General features: G+C 41.4%; 1 protein-coding gene across 1 annotated transcript in view; it reads left to right on the top strand.

Annotated features, from left to right (window-relative positions):
• Positions 1 to 642: 642 nt before the first annotated feature.
• Positions 643 to 23,569, top strand: part of Bod1l1 (biorientation of chromosomes in cell division 1-like 1) — a gene marked incomplete at its 5' end in the record, with an annotated part of 46,142 nt that continues 23,215 nt past the window's right edge. Inside the window, 10 exon segments of the mRNA XM_013503319.1 lie at positions 643 to 767; positions 5,257 to 5,447; positions 5,907 to 6,521; positions 7,018 to 7,167; positions 9,420 to 9,586; positions 10,852 to 10,963; positions 11,639 to 11,777; positions 12,856 to 12,928; positions 14,922 to 20,943; positions 23,180 to 23,241. Of these exon segments, the coding sequence (XP_013358773.1) occupies positions 643 to 767; positions 5,257 to 5,447; positions 5,907 to 6,521; positions 7,018 to 7,167; positions 9,420 to 9,586; positions 10,852 to 10,963; positions 11,639 to 11,777; positions 12,856 to 12,928; positions 14,922 to 20,943; positions 23,180 to 23,241 (7,656 nt within the window).

The raw sequence follows: 23,569 nt of genomic DNA on the forward strand, positions 1-23,569 counted from the left end.
GCTTCTCGTTCTGCTCTCCGTAATTTCAGACTTGCTTGGACAGGTACTCAAAGCCTTCCAGCACCTGGCCCCTATCTGTATCTCCAAATTAATTTCTTTTTTGTATTTCTTCTTCAAACAAGTCAGACTGTCAGTTTGGGGGTTCATCAGATGCCCCTGACCCTGCACTTTCTCATCCACTTAGCTCTCTGTTTACATTGTGACGCTCCCCACCCCCCACCCCCCCACCGTACTGGGAATCGAACTCAGGACATTGCGCTTGCCAGGCAGATGCTGTGCCGCTGAGCTAAGTCCCCAGCCCCTATATTGTGAAACTTCTAAACTGATTTTGCAGCTCCCATGCCGCACTCAAGAAAGGCTTGCTTCTGCTGCTTGCACTTTCTTTTTTAGACACCTCTCATAAGTTAACATTTAGTTGTGTTTTATATTCTGATTCTTTGACTATAGAGGTGTTTTTCTTCGTTACTTTGGCTTAGAGGAAATAGTCGGGATTTGAATGAGTGTAAATTAATAAAATTGTCATGTGCTTTGAAATTTGGTTGCTGTATTGATAGGGAATAAAGATACTCAAATTCCTGAGACTGGTACTGACACCATGTAGCACCAGGCGTTGTTAATATGTATGTTTGTGTTTCCTTTCAGCCCGCCTATCAGAACCTGAGACAGCGCGTTGACAACTTTGTTGCAAACCACTTGGCCGCTCATACTTGGAGCCCTCATCTTAACAAGAACCAACTAAGAAACAATATTAGACAGCAAGTCCTCAAGTAAGTCTCAGGGTTCCTGCTCTGGGACAGGCTTTAAAAGGGCACAACCTGGGTTCTCTGAAAGTACAAACATTGCAGTTTGTTCACCTAGTGATGTTGGCAGTTTTCGCATGTTTGGTGTGCTTACTCCAAGTGATGTGTAATCTTAGAGTATAATCTATTCACTTTTCTTTATTTTTTAAGGGTCTCACTATGTAATTCAAGGCTGCCTCAACCTCCCAGGTGCTGGATTACATAGTATGAAGTTTTGCTATATACTTACAGGATTGTTTGAAGGAAGGAAATATGACCTTTTAAAAAATGAAGATATTAATAGATGATTAATGCCATAATATTCTATACAGCTATATTTACAATTATTTTCCTAGCCCTCAGTACTGGCTTTATTATTCTTGTTGTACAAACAAAGGCAAACATCACTGAAATTAAAACCCTTTCCTTTGATATGAAGCCAAGTATTCTAATGCAGATCCCCCCAACTGTTTGTTGGGGTTTTTTTTTACATTCTTAATGACTTTTAATGCTGCTATTTAGTGATGATCTAGCCAAAAAAAAAAAAAAAACAACTGAGTCAGTTTGAGTGAACATAAAGAAAATAAGAGCTGGAATGCTTGAAAGACTTGTGGTGTCGGGGGTGATATTTACTCCAAAAAGAAAAAGAAAAACCTGGCTTGCAGTCTTCCGCTTGTTTTTGAGTATAACCATTTGCCAACATAAGAAGACCTGCTACCCCTGCCTTTTCACTCCACAAAAGGGATACATTAAAGAACTAATGTATAAAAATACCGCATCTTAATGTTTTTTTAATTGTTACTGTCTTTAATTATTTGATCAATTTTGCATTCTTACGTCTGATAATCTGAGCAACTTCCTTGAAGATAACAATATGTAATATAACAACCACTGTTAATTCCTGTCATCTTGTTTTGAAATCCCGTATTGTTTTTATTGTTTTTGTCTTCATTATTGTTATATTGTTTTTTTCCTTTAAAATAAAAAAAAGAGCTAATGATCCTCCTGCATTACCTTCAGGCACCTTTTTTGAGAATAAAATGTGGCTTTTAAACAGTTAAGCAATGTGTTTTATACCTGCCACCTCTTATTTTCTCTTGTCCTGTAAGAACTACCTAGTGTGATAATTCCAAGCCACAGGAAGCCCCAGAAGTAAAAATTCACTCCTTAACTAACAGACCCATCTAGCTCCAGGTAATACTAGAAGGCAGGAACCTGTCGGCTTAAATTTTGTCTCCTTGTGAATGAGAGAAGGAAATTAGCAGTAGCTTTGTTGTCTACATTTTAGTGGATGTTTGAGGAACTTGTAAAAGAGTCCATTAGAGGGCTGCATAATAATACCTGTTGGGGGAAAAGTCCCGAAAAAGAAGAGACAAGTCTATTGGGTGACAGACATGGAAGGTTAGTCACTTCTGTTCAGGTCTTCAGGAGAACAAACACCAAACAGTTCAGGAATGGGCCTTGGAGCAGGCTTACTGGTAGCACCCCCCATCTGCACACCTTTCTGCAGATCCTGTAGTGCTTTCCTCTAGTGCTTTGCCTTGCTGCCTCGCTCTTCACCAGTGATTATATGATTGCATGTTTTATAGACTATTGTGTCCTTTTTCTTCATATCTTGTGAAATCTCAAATGGAAGGCACACTTCATGGAATTTTATGTACTTTTTGGCATAGAAGATTTGAAAGATAAGGAAACAGTTTGCTTATTCTTTTAAGGGAACTAAACTCAAGTCTTGCACTTGGAAAATCATCCACTATAAGCACTTGTACAGTACTAGCATGAGACACTTATCACAGAATCATGTTTGGAGAGGCCCACGGTAGTTCTGTGACTGGTAGTTAGGAAATACTGGAGTGGTCCACCTGTGAGTAACGGGGTGCACCTTCCCTTAGAGACATCGCACAAGAGGACAAGCAGCTGTCTTCTCTTGTGTAATTTAAGCATTGCTCTTTCCTAGGAATCATACATTTTTTTACAACTGTGTTATTTTTAAATAAGCTATTTTCATTTAAATTGCATTAGTAAAGTTTTACATTACACCTAACATTTTAAAATTTCCTTAAACGGATTATTGTGTGCACAGGGATGGACTAATCCTGTAAATAAATATAATTTGAAACAGTTTTTAATACATGTACTTTGAGAAAGTTCACTGAAATTGAGCCATCTCCAACTTCATTTTTTGTAGTACAAAATGGTCTGATACCAGCAATTTCTACACTTGGTCTTAGCCAAAAGGCGGAGAAGCGATTACCAGCAATTTTTGATAGTTAAATTTAATTATTAGTCACCTGAATCAGTAGAAAGAAAATTTGTGTTTTACTAAGCCATTCATTTTGTGCTACAGATGAAAATCCTAGATGGCTTCAGATATTGATTTAACCAAACAATTCAACAGGGAGACAAGGAAGTAATTTTAACCAAGAAAATGTCAGTTTCCCTGCCTTTTGGCCTTGCCCCGAGGCTAGGACTGAGGCTTCTGCACTCTGGTGAGCAGCGCTGGCCGCTCCCCACGTCAGCCCACTACGAGCAGCGCACTCCTTAGCTCTGGCCTCTGGGGTTAGAAGATCAGAGCTGACTCTTGTTGGAGAGAGGACTAAAGTAGAAGTATCTGTTAGTTTGTAACACAAGAAGTGAGAATACAGGCAGAGAAAGAGACTGAATCGATAGTTTGGAAATGGATAAGTTTTATTTTCTATACATTTTCGACTCATATTTTATGCTTTTGTATTTCTTACTTAGAAGTATACTCAAGGTGGCTTCTGTTTCTTTTCCTATGTTAAAAAGATGTAGCAGTGGTCCTAGGATTTATAGTGGTGTGTTTTTTTAATCTTTAGAGCTTTAAAAAGCGGGTAACCTACTTTGTTGCCATGTCAGCTCATTTTTCTCTATGGCCCACATAAGTAGAATTACAGTATCACAAGGCAGCAAGTTGCCTCAGGAAATGAAATGCAACATCCACCCCAGCCAGAGCTGCTCTCAAAAATAGCTTTTGTGAAGTGTAAGGAAAGACATCGCACCCGTGCTGCGGAGACCCCCGAGGCAGCGCCTTGCCCTCCGGGCACCGTCACTCCTCCGGTGTGTTTAGCGCAGACCATGCACTCAGCAAGAGCGTGTCTGTTGTTGTATCTTTGTCTGTTGTATATATTTCTTTATTCTGGAGACCTTTTCTTCTCCGTATAGAAATCAGGATTCAGCCAAAATGTCTGAAAAGGTCCTTTGGCATTATTCACAAATTATCTTGGACATATTGTTGTCTCTTTTCCTACAGTACATGGTGTATACTCATGCCTGTCATCTTTTTTCTTCTGGCTATTGGTTGGTTTTCTGCTACAGACTTTCACTATGTAGTTCAGGCCAGCCTTAACTTGCTACATAGCCCACACTGGCTTCCAACTTGAGATCCTCCTGCCTCAGTTTCCCAAGTGCTGCAGTTACATGTCCCACCGCAGCAGCTCATCTTGGGTTGTACTGGTTTGTATCTGCCTCCCCAGCCAGAGGAGAGACTGCTCTGATTCCTAGCAACAGGGGAGCCAGCTTGGCAGCTGTTATGTGGTAGATACTCATAACACAGTTGCCAAATAAATAAATCATCTAGTTTTTATAGTATACCCGGTAATCTGAACAACGAATTTGAAGACAACAATGTACAATATAACAACCATTGGTGAATTCCTAACCATCTTGCCTAGTGAAACTCGGTACCATTTCTAATGTTTTTTTGTTGTTTTTGGTTTTTATTCTCTTTAATAGTTGGATCAGTCTTGCATTCTTACATCTGGTGATCTGAACAACTTTGTTGAAGATAACAATATGTAATATAACAGCCACTGTTAGTTCCTGTCATTTTGTTCTGAAACCCTGTATTATTGTTTTTGCTTTGTTTTGTTTTTGTCTATGTTGTCGGTATTTTGCTATTGTTCTTTTTTACTATTATTGTCTTTAAAATTAAAAAATGCAAAAAAATAAAATTCAATAAAATTACACTCTGTGTGTGTGTTTTTCAGCTTTCCTGGAGATTCTAATACTTACAAAGGGCGCCTGATTTTGTTTCCTTTTTTCCCGAGAATCTGTTGATTATTTTAGATTCAAAACTTTACCAGTTGTCTGTTCCCATATACCATGGACAGAGGGTAGGAGGTGACAGGTAGCACCTTTACCTGGAGAGATGCTGGGGCAAGTACTAAAGGTGTTTTGTGTTGTTCTTGTTTTATCTGTTGTAATTTTTCCACCAGTGACACAATGATGGACTTTTTTTTTTTGTAATACAGTAAAGTGCCCCCAAAGTGTGAAGCTTTCCATTGCTTACATTTTTTTTTTTTTTTGCCTGCATTTTTTGTTTATCCACATGAGTGAATTAGGGCATTTCAAGGTTGAACCATATATACTGTATAATAGATGCAGTTTTATTGAAAAATAGTTAGTTCAAGTAATACAAAAATACTTCTTTATCTCTGTGAATTACCTTGAATTTCAGATCGGGAATGCTGGAATCTGGTATCGACCGAATTATTTCTCAGGTTGTGGATCCAAAGATCAACCACACATTCAGACCTCAGGTGGAGAAAGCTGTGCATGAGTTTTTGGCCACACTCAATCACAAAGAGGAAGCAGGTAGCAGCACAGCTCCTGCCGACGAGAAACCAGACTCTTCCACCATTACACAAGGTGCTTTGCATTTGCTCTTGGTCAGTTCCATTGGTTTTCTTCTTGAACCGAGTGTCAAGTTAGGTTATTTGTTTCTTTACAATGTCTCTCTGTTTGGCTGCTCTAGTAAAATTGTGTTTACTTTTAAGTATCACCTAAGTTTCTCTGCTAGCATAGCATTTCTTTTTTTGAGATTAATATAAAATAAAAAACATTTAAGTAATGGTAGGTGGGTGTGCATGTTATAATTAAGGGAACAACTAAAATAGAGCCAATTTTTCTGGAAATTAGACTGTTCTCAGGTTTTCTGGTATCCTTCCTGAGATACAGTGGTAATGAGAATTCTAAATAGTACTAGCAGTGGTAACCTGAAAGCCTGAGGAAACACATCGTATGAAGGTGACTTTGGCATGTAGTGTTGATCAGCAGAGGTGTCTACCTTCTGCATAAATTTACTCTAAAATTTGTCTTTCCTCCAAGGTGTCCCTGCTCCTGGGCCCAGTGCTAACGTAGCCAGTGATGCCATGTCAATCTTAGAAACCATAACTTCTCTTAACCAGGAAGCTAGTGCTGCCCGGGCCTCAACAGAAATGTCGAATCCCAAGACTGGTGAGAGAGTGTCCAAAAAACTCTCTTCTCAACTGAGCACTGACATTAGTACTGATAAAGAAAAAGCTTTAGAGGACACAGCTGACAAAGAAAAAACTTCACCTGACTGTGGAGGAGAAGGCCTGGAAACAGCCCCGAAGTCCGAAGAACTTGGTGATCTTCAAGGTCCAGCTGAAGAAATAAAAAATCACGTGAAAGAGAATAATAGCTTGATTCTGCTAAATAAGGATGTTCAGCAGGAAAGCAGTGACCAGAAAAATAAATCAGCAGATAAAGGTGAAAAGAAACCAGACAGCAATGATAAAGGAGAAAGAAAAAAAGAAAAGAAGGAAAAAACTGATAAGAAATTGGATTACTCAAAAAGGAGTGAAGATACTCTAAAAGTAAAAGATGAAAAACAAGCAAAGGAAAAAGAAGTGGAAGGTGCTAAACTTCCTTCAGAAAAGAACAGTAATAGAGCTAAGACTGTCGAAGGGACCAAAGAAGGTATGTTAACTTAAAAGTCTGCACAAGTTTAAAGGAGAAAGTTTCTACTTTGGGTCAGTTGGGCTTCACACTTTAATACATTTTTTAATATTTTCGAAATTCTAAAAACTTCTGTTACCTGTACTAAAAGAAAGAAACATTTATATATTCTGTCCTATCCTAATATATTTATTCAGAGAAAATCAACAAACTATAAAATTTATCATTTGTCTTGTAATTTATTCACATACATTATCTCTTGCAGCTTAATTCATAGTTGTATATCCCAGTCTTTAAAATACTAGGTAGCACATATTTCAGTTAATTACTTTTTACTTTTGTGTACGTCATTTACATTATAAATTAATAGTTTATTGTTACAGGATACTAATTTGCCTTTGTGTTTATTTGATAAATTATATGGCATATACTTAGAAGGTTTTTGATATAATTTAGGAATTCTGCTTTGAATATGTTCCTATAACAAGCTGATTTATTTTCTGCTTTATTCTGCAAGATTGTTCTTTGATAGATTCTGATGTGGATGGTCTTACAGACATCACAGTTAGCTCTGTTCATACCAGTGACCTTTCGTCTTTTGAAGAAGACACTGAGGAGGAAGTTGTCATGTCTGATAGCATGGAAGAAGGAGAGATTACATCAGATGGTAAAGCCTTTTACTGAGTCATGCCTGTCTGAAACGTCCACTGAGCATTATTTGTATTTTCTGGGGACCGTATTCTGTGGGCCAGCGTGGTTTCATGTCAAGAGCATGGGAAGTTGTAGTTGAAAAATTGTTTCTGAGTCCCATCTCCAAGGTTGTGTGTCTTAGCAGACTTCGTGAGTTAGTAACCCTCAACAACCCTTGGTTCTTCATCTCTTAAAACTCAGGTCCCAAGATGCTTACTATAAGATTTGGTTGAGATAATATTTATAGACGTGCCTTTTGTTTGTGTAACATTTTGGGGGAAGCATACTCTACAACATAAACCCTCTGGCACTGATTGCAAGTTCAGGGGTCCCTAAGACCACCCTTAGACTGAATAATTCACTGGAAATGCGTAGAGAACCCAGTAAAAGCTGCTCTATCACAGATACAGTCTAAAGGAGTCACATTAATACCAGCCAAAAGAAGAGGTACATAGGGCAGAGTCCGAGAAAGCTCCAAGTAGGAAGCCTCCAGTGTTCCTCCCTCCCCTGTGGTGTTGTCTTTGGTGATCATATGCATAAGTATTGTCATCCAGGGAAGTTCATCAGGGCCTTGGTGTCCAAATTCTCATTGGGGCTCCAGTAGATACTGGTAGTTGACAACCATGTGGCTTGTGCCCCCTCTGGAGGTCAGGCTGAAACTCCATGATGCAGCGTCTCTTCCCTCTGTCACATCTTAGGCTCTTTGGTGTGTTAGGCATAGCATTCCCAGGACTTCACAGTGACCCCCTGCCCCCAGAAACCAAGGCCAAAGGCCACACCCCTCAGAGCAAGGCTGAATTCTTTATTATATGGTTTGTTTTCTAGCTAACAGTGTTCCAGGGACTGGGCTTTGGCCTTCTATATAATGACTTCTGTACTACTCCCCACAGCCCATGGAAAGTTGTCCCCTCTAAAGTAACACAGCCAGTACGCACCAGAAGAGATTTCAGACTGGCTTCTTAGCAGTACTTCATGTGCTCTTTACCCGTGATTGAATTCTTATGGCTTTCTTTTTAACAATCAAAAATACTGAGTTTTATTGGCAGTTGCTTTTAGATACCATCTTGTAATTTGCTGCTGTGTTTGGACAGGATATCTTAGGAGAAGATCAAAAGAGAAAAAGTAGAACCTTCTAACACCACAGATGTTTTTCCCAGTCTCACTGTCTTTCATTGCTGTTTTACATCCGTGAGAAACTGAATTGCCTATCTGAAAAAAAGCAGCAGGCATTCCCTAATTGTCCTGTCTGTCCTCACAAGTCAGTTTGATAGTGCCCAGGTGGGAAGCATGCTCCTCTCCCTGTGAACACTGCTTTCTCTACCCTGGCTGCAATTTTAGTACTTGATGCTCTGGGGGTGCTTTTGAAGTGTTTTCTTAGACAAGGCCAGATTTTATGTTTATAGGCTCTAAGAGGTAAGAATATAGCTGTTTTGTCCCACTAAGTAGTAGGAATTGAAAACCTTGTCCTCTCTTTCTCTTCTTCATTTCTTACTGTATCAACTGAGACTACTCATCTTCCTCATGTAGAGGATTCTAAGGTGTGCTTGGTATAGGAAAACCGTTGTTGATTCCTGCTTCTTTTCTGAACGCACAGGTAGCCATTAAAGTCTCATTTACAGGGTCAGGGATATAGCTCAGCAGCATGATGCCTGCCTGGCAAGAAAGAGGTCCTGAGTTTGATTTCTGGTTCACAAAAAAAGATAAAAAAATCTTATTTACAGCTTCAAGTAAATTTGCTTAACTTTATGGTTGTAAAGCATTAGTATCAAGTCCACTGAGAAATAAGAACTATTTGTCAAAAAAGCATTGCTTTAAGAAATTAGGAGTAGAGGAAGGTTACACTGAGGCAGCTCCTACTCCTTGGGTTCCTGCATTCCTGCATAAGCAGATTGAGAATGGTGTAAATGGTAAAACACTTAATCTCAGGCCATCAGAGACCACTAGTTACTCCCTAAGTAATTCTTGTCTCCTCATATGCAAATAAGGCAAAGGTCTTGCCTGTCCAGTATGGTAACTAACTTCGCTTCCACATTCAGCCCATAAAACTTGGTGAGCATACTGCTAAAGGCAGAATTCTCTGAACCCCTTCTGGGTCTCAGTACATACACCCAATTCATGCATCAATTTTTGCCCAAATAAACTCTAAATTCTGAAGTTTTTTCTTTTGATAACGTGTGTGACGTCTGCTGATTCACAGAAGCGCTGTTCTTTGTATTGACTTTCTTCCAGATGAAGAGAAGAGCAAACAGAATAAAACAAAAGCTCAAACTAGTGATTCCAGCGAGGGAAAAGCGAAAAGTGTACGGCATGCTTATGTTCACAAACCGTATCTTTACTCGAAGTACTACAGTGACTCTGATGACGAGCTCACTGTAGAACAACGGCGACAGTCCATTGTAAGTCCAGTTCGATCTGTTACTGTGTTAGCTTCCTGTAGCAGGTTGACACACTTGAATACTGTGCAAGGTACTGGTGTTTTTAGAAGCAGAGACTTGGGCTCTGCCTTCAGGAACTTGCCATTTCACTAAGTGAAGTAGACATACACGGGCAGAGGTGTCTGTATCACGTTACTGGTAGAAGTGAAACACTACCAGTGGTCTCATCTTTCATAGCATGAAACTGTATCAGTATGGGTGAAGTCATACTAAAATATAATACATAGCTATTATCATAAAGTTAATGGAGAAATGCAGTCCACATATATGTTCCAGGTTTGAAAATTCTAGTTATAAGATAGGTGTACCTTTGAGTTTGTAATAGGTCTTTAAAGAAAATTTGTATGTAATTGTATGTGTACATCAATTTTAAGTTGGCTTACAATTTAAGAAACATTAAAATACAAAAATTCTCTATACCACTGTGTGAATAGAGAATAGTCATCCTTGCAGTGTTGTTGCATGTCCGCAGTTATGTTTCTTCTTAGGGTTTTTGGCACTTTGACTTTTAGCTGTGGACCAGAGATGGGTAATGGGAGTGACACAGTGGTTGTGAATTCTTCTTGGTTTAAAATATGACAGCACAGAGGTTCCATGTCCAAAGCCTGGGTCCCTAGTATAATCACCAGTTCAAACTTGCTATCACTTGAGTCTGTATACTGGCTTTTTCCTACCTGAACATACTTGATGGTCAATGACACTTTTTTGTTTGTTTGTTTGTTTTTGTTTTTTGAGACAGGGTCTTGCTATGTGATTTAGGCTGGTCTTTAATTTAGTATGTATCGCAGGCTGGCCTCAAACTCATGATCCTCCTGCCTCAGCCTTTTGAGTACTGGGATTACAGGCATGTGCCACCATGCCCGGATTCAGTGACACTTTTATGACTATCTTTTTAATTGAAACAACTAGTTAGTTAAACCACCTTTTATCAGAATTATACCATTCCCATTCTGGCATTCTAAGAATAAGGAAAAAGTTTCACATCTTTCTCTTGTATTCTTCTGGTAGCTCCCAAATTAAAACACTCATACATATGAAGGTATATATACTCACACAGAAATGCCTGTGTATGTATCTACCTAGAGAAGAGAGGAAAGAATGTATGTACTTCTGCAGAGTCCATTTATTTAAAAGAACATCTGAAGAACAAAGACCTTTTTCCTCTATATTTTCCTTCCGTGTCTTTGCTTTTTGCTGAGAATCAATTAGGATATTTTGTGCTTTAGGCAAAAGAAAAAGAGGAAAGACTTTTAAGAAGGCAAATTAATAGAGAGAAACTTGAAGAAAAACGAAAACAGAAAGCAGAAAAGACCAAGTCTTCCAAAGGGAAAAGTCAAGGTATAATGGATGTTAACTATTTATTTTAAACTACTTCATCTATGCCATTATTTACTAGCTATTCTGGTCTTACTTAGGAAATAAGAATAGGAAATAAAATGATCTGTTCTCAAGTGTGAACGATTTCCTTTTTTAATCTGGTATGTTTAGTCACTTTTCTTTTTATTATATCCCTACTTGTAAATTAAGCATTGAATGTCAGCTTATGCCAGTTATGTTAACCATTGATTTTCCACTGGAAAGTAGAATGAATTATCACTGAAATATGGTTGTTAGCATGCAGTGAAGCCTCACTGCTGATAATAATGGAAATCAACTATTTTTTATGTTAACTTTTGGATTTTTTTGTTTGTTTTGATTTGACATTGTGATTTCCTTGTCAACTAAGAATAGGATTTAAATGGACATTTTTGGTACTAAGGATTGAACTCAAGATCTCACATGTGCTAAGCATATGTTCTACCGCTGAGCTGTGCCCCCAGTCCTTTATGTTAACCCTTATGTAGAATGTTGACTGAAACAAAATTGAGTTTAGTATGTTTATTTCAGTACAACTTAAGGGCTTTAAAGCCATTTTTCATTTTTACAGTAATTATAAAGTCTGAATGAAAAGTAAAGGTAACATTGTTTATGAAACTCTTCTGAAATACAGTTTACTGGCTTATTCTTTCCTAGGCAAAAATAATGTGGATGTAGAAGAATCAGCAACAAAGAGTTTGGAACCAAAGGCCCCTAGAATTAAAGAAGTTCTTAAAGAACGGAAAGTTTTAGAAAAAAAAGTAGCCTTAAGCAAAAAAAGAAGGAAAGATTCAAGGTACATGTTTTACCTGGCCTTGTTCTTACTGTAATACTCACTGGAATGCATGATGCTTACAGAAGAAAGAAAGTCTTCATGGTAGTAAAGAAGGTTGTACCTTCAGTGTGTATGTGACTGCATGTTTACAGGGAGTTTAGGTTTTGTTTTTACTACCATGATTCATTGTCTTAATAACATTTTAAAATGATGTGCACATCTGTGTGTATAATACGTATGTGCAGCATATCAGACCCAGGGCCTCATGCATGCTAGGCAAGTGCTCTACCACTGAGCCAAATCCAGCCTTTAAAGTAATGTATGTTACTTTTTTGATCATCTCATGAAAGCTTTAGACCTTCTCTCCAGAAAAATATCCATGTGTCACACATAATTAATACTAGGATTTCACTTTATGCACTTTCTAGAATTACTCTAGAATTGTTCTTGTTCTGCGCATTTGGTACCCACTAAGAATGATTGCATCCGTTCTTCAGCCCTTTACACAGTTCTTTTTGCCAGTGTCCTATGTTTTTCCCTAAAATCCAAGACTATTTTAACCCGACATTATCATTGCTAATTCTATAACAATTAGAAAACTGAAAACTGGGAGAGTAACTGTAAGGTTATGTGAGCCCTGGGCTACAATTTTGCTATTCCATCAAGTTGCAGTTACGTAAATTAATGATGGACTTCAAGATAAATGAATCAATAATTCGTAGAATTCATTGAGAAGAGTCAGCTCTCAAATTTATTACTGTATCTTGTTTCAATTGATCTGAATAAAACAGGCTACACTGCTCAGAAAAATGGTAAGACTTTCAAAATATAAACATAGCTCGTACGGTATTCATCTTCATCTTCGTGCAGTGAATCCAGGATTTGTGCTTCAGCCACACTTTCCTTCAGCACCAAGAGCAGTTCACACCACATTTGGCATTATGAGCGCCGCATCAACTAAGAATAGGATTTCAGTTCACAAGTAACAGTTCTCCATTTTTGGATTTAGTGCTTGTAGTAAAGGAATCTTTTTTCCTACCTTACTGAGAAATTCTTGTATTTGAGTCAGTGTTCTTAATGGGCATTTCCCCATCCTTAGGAACACTGAAGAGAATGCCAAAAAGAAACAGCAGTCTGAAGAAGATTCTAAAGAAACCCTCAAAACAAGTGAGGTATGTCTTAATAAAAACCCAATGCTTTTGCATTAGATACATACTTTTTAGTCCTTTATAGTAAAACTTCAAATGTAATTTCATCTTTTCCATATAAAGTAAAAAATTCTTCCCATTCAGCGTTCTTGAGCCCTCATCCTAATATGGTCTGAATTCCTCATTTTGGTGAGTTGATTTATCTTTTTAAAATTTTTTTTTATATTTGTATCTTTTATTTAATAAATAGTTTCTGTTCTTTTCCTTCCACCTTCACCCTGTTTCTCACACTGACAACAGTAAAGTTCCTAGTAATAATCATGAGAAGGAAAACAATAGAAAACAGACCTAAAATGCCTGCACCATAACAGAGTATCCATTTTGTTCTTTCATTCCGTGTCCACATGTGGATATAATTTTTTACACTGGAAGCAACCTGACAAAATGGTTTTTCACATTTTAGTCATTGTGTGTTTTTTCGTAAATTTTCTTTTTGATTGCAGAGTGTTACATTGAATGGATATCATTAAGCTTTTTTATATGTAAACACGTTGTATGTAACATTTGATCATTTTATTGATTTTTCAACACAGGGTCTTGCTATGTAGTTCAGGCTGGCCTTGAACTCACTGTGTACCCCAGGCTGGCCTCAAAAACTCACAGCAATCCTCCTGCCTCAGCCTCCGAGTGCTAGGATTACAGGCATGCACTCTTGGCCAGATCATTTTAAACTGTGAAAATATATGCAAAGAGTACATTTCTTCCCTTTTTTTGGATTATTTTCCCAAAATAAGCTTTGGCTTTCAATGATTTTAAATCCTTGTTTACACAGCCATATTACAGTTCTTTAGCTGAAACATCTTAACATTTTAGAGAGGGAGGGGCTAGTAATTTGATGATTGTTTATAACCAGTAAATTTTTTTTTTCCCCTCCTGTGGGCCAGTAAATATTTTTAATTTCTATAATCAGAAGTTAGATTCATACTTAAATTTTTTTTGATAAATTGTTGTAAGAAATTATCTCATTAAATTACATTCACATTAACTGTTTAGATTTATTTGTTGTAAAGGTTAGTTTGATAGAAACTCCTGTTGCTTTTTTCTTTGAGAAATTTAAAGTATTTGTTAAGGTGTTGCCATGTTTAGGTTTCTTTACCAATAGAACTACATGTTAGTCTTCATGTTGAAATTTAAGAAGTGGCAGTGTTAAGCTGACCCAGAAGCCTAGAGGTCTTTGGCCCATTATTTGAATGAGAATAATTATGGCAAGTAGTCACCAAGTTTTTATGAAGTGGATTTAATCAGTGTCTGCTAATTAATATTAATAATCTACTCAGTGGCAAACTGGGGTGAAGAGGAAGGTTCAAATTTATGGTCTCTGCACCTTCCTCTGAGTGCGTAAGTGTAGTCACATATATGATAGTGTTACTGTGAGTTATTGTGTACTTTGAAACTTCATAGGTAAAGTATGGTACAAGTACTCTAAATTATCTGGGTTTCTAAATAATTTTGGTTTCTAAGTATAAATATCAAAAACCTTTATTTCAGTGTAAAATGTTTAAATTACTTTCATTAGCATGTATGGATTTAACTTAAAAAGGACATTGGACTGTCATACTTTCTGCTTATATTATTATGGCTACCAGGCGTTAGGGGCTCTAGCATTGTAGACTTGAAGGCTTTTCAAGTGCAAGGTGAACCTCAGAGGAAAATCTAGGTTAGGCTCTGTAAAGCTGCCTAAAATGTACTGAGAATGGTGCTGGACCTAAAACACATTCATCTCAACTTGTTTCTAGCACAGCTCCTTGTTGCTAAGTGTCAAGTTATGGGGTCACACTGAACTTCAGCTTCCTGATGTATATGGAGAAATGAATAAAACCTAGCACAGGTTCCTTCCAAAGATTAAGTTAGGTGTCACCTATGTGCCAGAAATTGACATTTTAAATGCTCCATCTATTAAATTTGGATCTAAAAATTGATTTGGGCATTTCTCATTTTAACCTTTATTTTCTTACAGCACTGTGAAAAGGAAAAGGCATGTTCTTCAAAGGAACTGAAGCATGCTCATGCAAAGAGCGAACCAAGTAAGCCTGCCCGGAGACTTTCAGAGTCCTTACATTCTGCTGAGGAAAACAAAAATGAATCCAAAGCAGAGAGAGAGCATAAAAGGCGGACATCCACCCCTGTTGTCATGGAAGTGGCGCAGGAAGAAACTGACACAAGAGATGGAAAAAGGCAAATGGAACGCTCAGAAATAGGCACAGAAGAACCCCAGAAACAGAAAAACACACTAAAAAATGAAAAGCATCTAAAGAAAGAGGATTCTGAAGTGTCACATTTGAAAAGCCTCCCTAAGAAAGAGGCAAAATCCTCCAAGGAGAAGCCTGAAAAAGAAAAAACTCTGTCAGAAGAAAAACTGTCTACGAAACATAAATATAAGGGTGACAGCACACACAAAACAGGTGATGAGACTGAAGCACACTCTGCTGAAAAAGGTTTAAAAGTAGAGGAAAATACCCAGAAGCAAAGTCAACAAACAAAGCCTTCCTCAGATGAGAAAGCTGAACGAAAAAGTAAACACAGGAATGAAAGGAAGTTGTCAGTTTTAGGCAAAGATGGAAAGCCAGTTTCTGAATATATCATAAAAACAGATGAGAATGTGCGTAAGGAGAACAACAAAAAAGAGAGACATTTGTCAACTGAAAAAACTAAAGCAGAGCACAAGTCAAGAAGATCAAGTGACACCAAGGTTCAGAAAGATGCCCTGAGTTGCAAGCAGCATGCTGCCACGTTACAGCGAAGAAGTGAAAGTTATTCAGAAGATAAATGTGATACAGACTCAAGTAATTTAGACAGCAATTTAAAGCCAGAAGAGCTTGTTCACAAGGAGAGGAGAAGAACGAAGAGCTTGTTGGAAGATAAACTTACGTTGAAGTCTAAATCAAAAGGTCAAGGCAAACAATTAAAAGTTGCTGAAACAGAGTTACAAGAAAGTGTCACAAAACAGGGGGCCGCTCCAAAACCAGAGAAGGAAAAGACCGTAGAGGAAAACGACCCAGAAAAACAGCGCAAGGCTAAAGTTGAAGACAAACCTGTAGAAGAAACTGGTGTTGAACCTGCATCAGAGAGTGCTGCTTCTTCACATAGTGTGCCGAAAGATTCCAGTCACAAAGCTAAATTATTGGTAAAGGAGAAGTATAAAGGCGAGAAGGATTCAAGCTCCTCCAGACTTGAGAGGAAGTTATCAGATGGGCACAAAAGCAGAAGCGTAAAGCATAGTAGTAAAGACGTGAAAAAGAAGGAAGAAAATAAAGCAGAGGACAAAGATGGTAAAGAAACTGACAGTAACCATGAAAAGTTGAGAGGGAATGGTTCAGTTATAGAAAAGAAGTTAAGTAGAAGGTTGTGTGAAAATCGAAGAGGAAGCCTGTCACAGGAAATGGCCAAAGGAGAAGAAAAATTAACAAATACTCCGGGTACTCCCAATAGTTCCTCCCTTCAGAGATCAAAAAGAAGTGGTGATACATCAATCCCTGAACAGGAGCCAATGGAAACTGATTCTGAAGCAGGTGTTGCAAATGTATTTGAAGTATCTAAAACCCAAGACAACAGCAATAATAGTTCTCAGCAAGACATTGACTCTGAAAATGTCACAAAACAAAAAACTGCTACCCTAGTTCTAAAGGATGAATTAAAAACTTCCACCACAGATGCAAAACCAGCTGCAGCCTGTAAATCGGGCCGTGGGACAGGAGTGTGTAGCAATTCAGAAAAGCATACTGACCATAAAAGCACCTTGGCCAAGAAAGTACATATCCAAAGTGCAGTATCCAAACCAAATCCCAGGGAGAAAGAGCTCATTCAACAGGGAGCGCATGAAATGAATGTAGACTCGGAAATAAGTCATAGACTGTTGCCTAATATCCCTTCGGAAAGTGATAGGCTGCAGAAGGACTTGAAAAGCACAGCCAGACCCACTGAGGAGCGTGTTGCTCAAGGAGATGCTACTCTTGAACATTCCACAGATACAAACGCCTCATTGACCTTAAGTTCAGTGAACGCTGTGCCTCAGAATGAACCTCATGCTTCAGATGTAATTCCTGTAACTGACAGAACTGTTTCAGAAGGGGGCGTAGGCAGCACCTCCTTTGTGGCTCCCTCTGATCCCCCTAACCAAAGCTTAACTGTTAAGAAATCAGAGGTCCCTGGGACAAGTGCTAGCGAAGAAGGTAGTGAAGGTTCCTCAGCGGAAGCAGGCGTGGCTGGCAGAAGTCACGTTCCAGAAGGCCACCAGGCCACACCACTGGACGGTGACGATGGAAAAGTGAATACACCTCTTGCTAGCAAGTCCACAGACATGACTGAGAAAAACAGCCTTAGCAAAGACGGCTTGCTGGATACAACAAAGAAGGAAAATGACTTAAGTGGAGAGCCCGCTGTGAAGCAGACAGTTAGAGCTACAGACAGAAATGAGGAAACTGTCGATCTTAAGCATAGTTGTAGCCCAGGGGAAATAAACATAGCAGCTGGTGCAGAAAGAAGGAACCAGAGCACTGAAGTAGACACCAGTGGTGATGGTGATGCTGCACCCTCCATTTTGCAACGAAGGAGTGGAGTAGCTGGGTTTGATAGAGCAGAAAAGGCTTCCGTTCCCACTAGCACTGAAGGGAAGGACCAAGGCATCGCTTTAAACCCAGGAAAGGGTGGAGATGCCACCACTACCTCTTCAGAAACAGCAGAGAGTGGAATGGCTCTGCCATGCACCAGCATCGAGGCAGACGAAGGCGTCACGCCGGGTGCGTGCACCATAAGCAATCCCCTCCAGGCTGGGGCAGAAGCCAGTGAGTGCACCGTTTTTGCTGCAGCTGAAGAGGGTGGGGGTATTGTCACTGAAGGGTTTGCTGACAGTGAAACTCTCCTCACAAGCACCAAGGAAGGTGAAAGTGCAGAGTGTACCGCGGCTGAATCGGAAGATGGAGCCGCAGGCGCCACAGCTACTCACATAGGTGCAGTGGAAGCCAGTGTGAACAGCGTTGTGTCTGAAGAAAAAGATGACGCAGTGACCAGCGCGGGCTCTGAGGGCAAATGTGATGGTTCTTCAAGCAGGGACTCAGAAATAGCTGAAGGGACTGGTACTTCTGTTAGTGAGGTTGAAAGCGACGGAGCAGTTACAAGTGCTGGGACAGAAATAAGGACAGGGTCCATGAGCGGTGAAGAGGTTGATAGAACCCAGGGAGACAGGACAAGAATGGGCCCCAAAAAAGAGACAGAAGGCACCGTGACATGTACGGGAGCAGAAGGCAGAAGTGATAACTTTGCTATCTGCTCTGTAACAGGAGCAGGGCCTGGGGAGGAGCGCATAGCCCCAGGGGCCGAGGTGGTCCTGATAGGTGATGACGCACCCCCTGGTACAAGTGCCGACCAGGAGGGCAGTGGTTCCGTGATCGATGGTGCGGAAGGCGAGAGCGCAGTCACTAGCACAGGCATAATGGAGGAGGACGGGGAGGGGCCGGCGAGCTGCACAGGCTCGGAAGACAGCAGTGAGGGCTGCCTGATAAGTTCTGAAACAGAAGGGAGTGGAGAGAGTGCGATGGCCAGCACGGTGGCCAAAGAAGTCACTAATACCCCCGTGGTCGCTGCTGGCCCCTGCGATGATGAAGGCATTGTGACGAGCACAGGCGCAAAGGAGGAGGATGATGAGGGGGAAGGCGTCGTAACTAGTACTGGGAGAGGAAATGAAATTGGACAGGCTTCAACTTGCTCAGGTATGATAGGCGAAGAAAGTGAAGGGGTGGTGATTTGTGAAAGCGCAGAAGGGGACGGTCAGGCTGGTCTCACAGCAGACCACGTGGACACTGAGGCTGGGGCTGCCCTCCTGAATGCAAATGAAAGTAACATTGATAGTGTGAGTGCTGCAGAGAAAGAAATCAAAGAGACGGAGATCTGCTCCAGCGCCAAAGGGATCGTAGAAAGTAGTGTGACCAGCGCAATTGCAGGAAAGAGCGAAGTGGCACCAGTTGCAGGGGGTTGTGAGGGTCCCATGACAAGCGCAGCTTCTGATCAAAGTGGCAGTCAACTCACTAGGAAGGAAAAGGCTGAAGATGCCACCATTTCCACTGGCCTGGTGGAGGGCAGTTACGATGTTCCTGTATCTGGTGCCGCCCTGGAATGTGATGTTGATCATACATCACCCAGTGAAAAAGAAGATGAAGGCATCATCACCTCTGTAGAACATGAAGAGTGTGATGACCTCATGGCTACGACAGTCAGTAATGGTATTTCCAACCAAGACAGCCTACCTGACGGGAAAAGTCAAGGCAAAGGTGTGATGATTTCCACCAGTACATCGAATGATCACGCCCCGCAGGGGAGCACGGTTATAGAGGGAGGAGAAGGCCATTCAAGTACCCTGAGAAAGGAAGAAAACATGGAAGGCACCAGGGTAAGCATGGAGGAATTTGAGGTCCCCACACCCAGTGCAGTTTCAGGTGATGCAAGCCAACTTCCTGCTAGCAGATGCGAGGAAAAAGACGAGTGTGCCATGATTTCCACAAGCATAGGGGAAGAGTGCGAAGTGCCTATTTCCAGTGCAGTGACCATCACATGTGCTGAAAGTCAGCAGCCAGTTGCAGTGGTTGAGGAAAGAGCTAAAGGCCCCGTCTTGGTAAGCACTGAGGACTTCGAGGTGCCTATGCCTAGTGCTCCTGCAGAAGTTGAAAGTCCTCTTGCCTCAACCAGCAAGGAGGAGAAGGATGAATGTGCTCTCATTTCCACCAGCATAGCGGAAGACTGCGAGGCCTCCGTTTCTGGGGTAAGTGAAAACACACAGTCTGTTACAGACGGAAGTGCTGTTATCTCAACAAGCTCGGTGGAAGACTGTGAGGGCTCTGTGTCCAGTGCTGTCCCTCAGGAGGTCGTCTGCCCTTTGGGCACAGCAGCAGAAGAGACAAATGACACTGCCATGATTTCCACGAGCACTTCTGAAGGGCGTGAAGCAGTCATGGTTGGTGCTGTCCCCCTGGATGAAGGCCAAGCCAGCACCGCAAGGATGGAAGACTCCAGCGATGCTGCAATCATCTCCACTAGTACAGCGGAGTGTGTGCTGATGGGAGCCAGCCTGGACCGGCGCAGAGAGACTCAGCCTGCTGCAGACAACCCCGAAGGAGGCAATGAGCTGTCGGTGGCAAGAGGGAGCAAGTGTGAGATCCCCATGCCCAGCCTAATTGCTGACAATAACAGTCAGTGCCCTGGGCTGATGGCAGGAGACCAGAAAGGGGGCGCCGTGCTGGCAGTGAGCACTGAGGAAGGGCGTGACCGGCTGCCGGTCTGTGAACCTTCAGCGGGCCAGCCAAGTGCCGAGTGTGCTGATGACGGGGAGAAGCACGGCAAGGGCTGCCCTGGGCAGCACCCTTTCTCAGCGGAAAGACAAAACCAGAGCTCCGTGCATCTCCCAGATGCAGAAAACAAAAGTGTGTCTTTGAGTACCGTTCAGACTGAGGACAAACGTCCAGAGGCCGAGATGGCAGAGGGTAGTGGTATGGCCCATTGTCCAGCAGGAAGGGGCACAGAGAGGAGTGCTGCCTCATCCGCCCAACTGCACAGACCAGAGCAGACGTGTGGGCAGCCAGATGAGGGCCTTTCTGTGAGCACTCACTCTTTGGCAGCAGTGAATACCGGTGCTAAAAAAGCTGATGACATGCCACCCGTCAGAGACACTGCTGCAGAGTACTCCTCTCCTGCCTCTGACCAGCAAGGTCCTGAGGACAACTTGAAAACCACTGCCACCAAAGTTGTTACAGGCCAAGAGTCAGAACTTGCTCCTGCCCGCTCGGCGGTCCTTCCAGCTGCCTACCAGGTCACTCAGTCGGCTGTGGGAATCGAGGGAGACGTGACTACAGAGAGTGACCACGCTAGCCAACAGACTGGTGATGCCGCATGTGCCGAGGAAACGGAGCAGGGGCGCAGCACGAGGACATCACTGCCCAGGGAAAGCGGCCTTGAGGACACTGTGCGTGCTGAACAGAATTGTTGTGACACAGGTAATCTTTCTAATCGTTTTAGCTTTTTACAAAGGCAATTGTATGAGCGTTTATTTAAAACTACCTTCATAGATGCTGTTGGTTTCATGATAGAGGAGTATAATTTTTTTCTTTTATATAACATGATGGAATATTTAACACCTGCAAGTGAAGGAAGAGCAGGATTATTTGGGCTCACATTTCAGCCCGTAGCCGGCTGGCTGCAAGGCAGAGCAGTGAGGCGGAGGAGAGCTGCTCAGGCATGGCCCCCAGGAAGCACAGGGTTGAAGGGAGGAGCAGGGACAGGAAGCAGCCTTCCTGATCACACCCGCAGTGACGCCTCTTCCGGCCGGGCGCCCCTCCTACCGGCAGGTCAGCTACAGTGCCCCCGAATCCAGTCATCTTCCGAAGGTACTGCTCAGGATGGCATGAGGCTTCAGAGGGACATCAAGATAGCAACTGTAACAGTTGAGGATTCTACCACTGAACCACCCCGTTACTGATAAACCATAACAGTTGAGCTTCTCCAAAAAAGACTTACATTTAAACCTTTAGATTTGTTTCACTCGTGTCAGAGAAGAAGAGAAGGCTGAGACGTGGTAAGCCAGCTGTGCGCTACTTACCGCAGAGAGTTCTGCACTGTGTGGTGGTGGTATTTCGGGGGGTCAAACCCGAGGCTGCACAAGCTCATCCCCACCTCTGGTCCTCAGGTGTCCTGTCAGTCAAAAGGAAGAGTACTCACTGCAGCTGTAGGAGATGAGCACGCTCTCAATAACTCTCATTTTCTCAAGGAGAAAATAGGGTCAGAAAATTTAAATAACGTGTACAGCATTTGAGGGCCTCCTAGAAAAAGTGGGAGCCTTTTTTCTGTTGTAGAAAATGGAGAGAATTGGGGGGGTAATACTATGAAAGCAAAAGTCACTCCAAAGTTTATTCAGTTTATTGTACATTTTGTAATAGGTGTAAGTTCAGTCAGCTTGCTACTTCTAGTCAGGGTGCACATGGGGTTCCTTTGTGCGTGCTGGGATCAAACCTAGAGCTTCGTACGTGTTAGGCAGGTGCTCTGCGGCTGACTTACACCTGCAGTCCCTAATTTGTTTTTTTAACGGAGTTTACTGTTCAAGTAGATTGAGTTTATTTCTGGTTTAGAGTATGTTTGAAAGAGATAGGAATTCCCTCCTGACAAATTCAGATTCCATCGAATGCCAGTCTTTTAGAAATAGTTGTGTACTGCACGCAAGTTGTAGGGACACTGTAGTGTGACCAGTGCATAGAATGGGATGGGAACTGAAAGGACGCACATGGGCTAGACGTGAAGGGGTCAGGAGTGTTCACTTCTTTTCCACTCCAGCTGTAGTGTCTTGGGCTTTTAGACTCGAACTGACCTTAGTTATTGTCTAACCTAGACTCCGGAAGTTGAGGCCAGCAGGTTTAGTCCTGTTCATTACAGGGACTGAAAAAGGAGACATTGAGAAATGTTCTAAGGAATGGAATGAGTAACTTAAAAATTTTCCTTTGAATTTAGCCGAGCGAAAGTTGAATGCACCGAAAGTTTTATGACACAGTCACTGCTGCAGTCTGTTACTCCCCCTCCGCTTTTCCCCGGAAGAGCAAAAATAGAAGGGCTTTTAACAGGGGAAATCCTGCCTGCTCTTAGATGAAGGAAGGCTTCACTTTGGTGCCTTACATGTGGGGTAGGCGAGGGAAACAGCAGAAACCGCTGCTGCAGAGGCACAAGAGAGAAGGAAAGAAGCAGGACCGGGGTAAAGCCGAGTCTCCGCTTGAGAAAATCCCATTGACCTTTTGCCTGCCTCTCAATTTTTTAACTTTATATTTGATTTTGCTTTGTCAGCATGAAACAAGTAAAGTGAATCAGTTCATAAATCACCTTCTTTATTGAGAATGTGCCTCAGTGACTCAGAATATTGTTTTAGGGACAAACCTGATGGAAATGACTGCAGAATACTACCAGGGAATAAGATGCCTCCCTAATTATGTCTTTTCTGTGCAGTCATCTTGCTGTGCAAACAAGAAACAATTTCACTCCCCCAAAATGAGTAAATGCCTCCTGCCTTGTATCCAGATCTCTTTCGCACAACATGGTCCTTTTTATTGTTCTTTATAGTAAAATGAACAAGCAAGGAAAGGTAGAGTGGTCTGCCAGATAACAACATTCTGTTTCTTTTTGACTTAGAATGTATTTTACAGTTAAATTCTGAAATTATCCTTCATATTGTAATGGTTTGAATTTCACTAGGCAATGCGAAGTCTCCAGAGGTTTCAGAAGATTCAGAACTGACAGCCAACTTGAAAACCAAGGTATGGTTGATAATTCGGTTATGCTGAACTGCCAGTGGGTGTATACCATTTCATGACTGAGAGACAGACAGGCACACACACATACACAGTGTACTGCTCCTGTTTTCATTGTACTTCTGATAGTACTGTTATTGCCACATCCTGTGGGGAGGGAAAGCTGAGAACCTCAATAATCTCAGTAAATAGGGCCATCACTTCCATTCCTGAACATGGGTGTCACCTATGTTTGATCCGTTGCTGATTCTTACAGATTCCGTTCTCAAAGTACAACAGGAGCTCATTCATTTTTATAACCACCATCTTGGTTGAAGCCATACTTCAGTAGCTC

Source organism: Chinchilla lanigera, unplaced genomic scaffold, assembly GCF_000276665.1.
Source record: "Chinchilla lanigera isolate Chin_1 unplaced genomic scaffold, ChiLan1.0 scaffold00079, whole genome shotgun sequence".
Taxonomy (NCBI): Eukaryota; Metazoa; Chordata; class Mammalia; order Rodentia; family Chinchillidae; genus Chinchilla; species Chinchilla lanigera.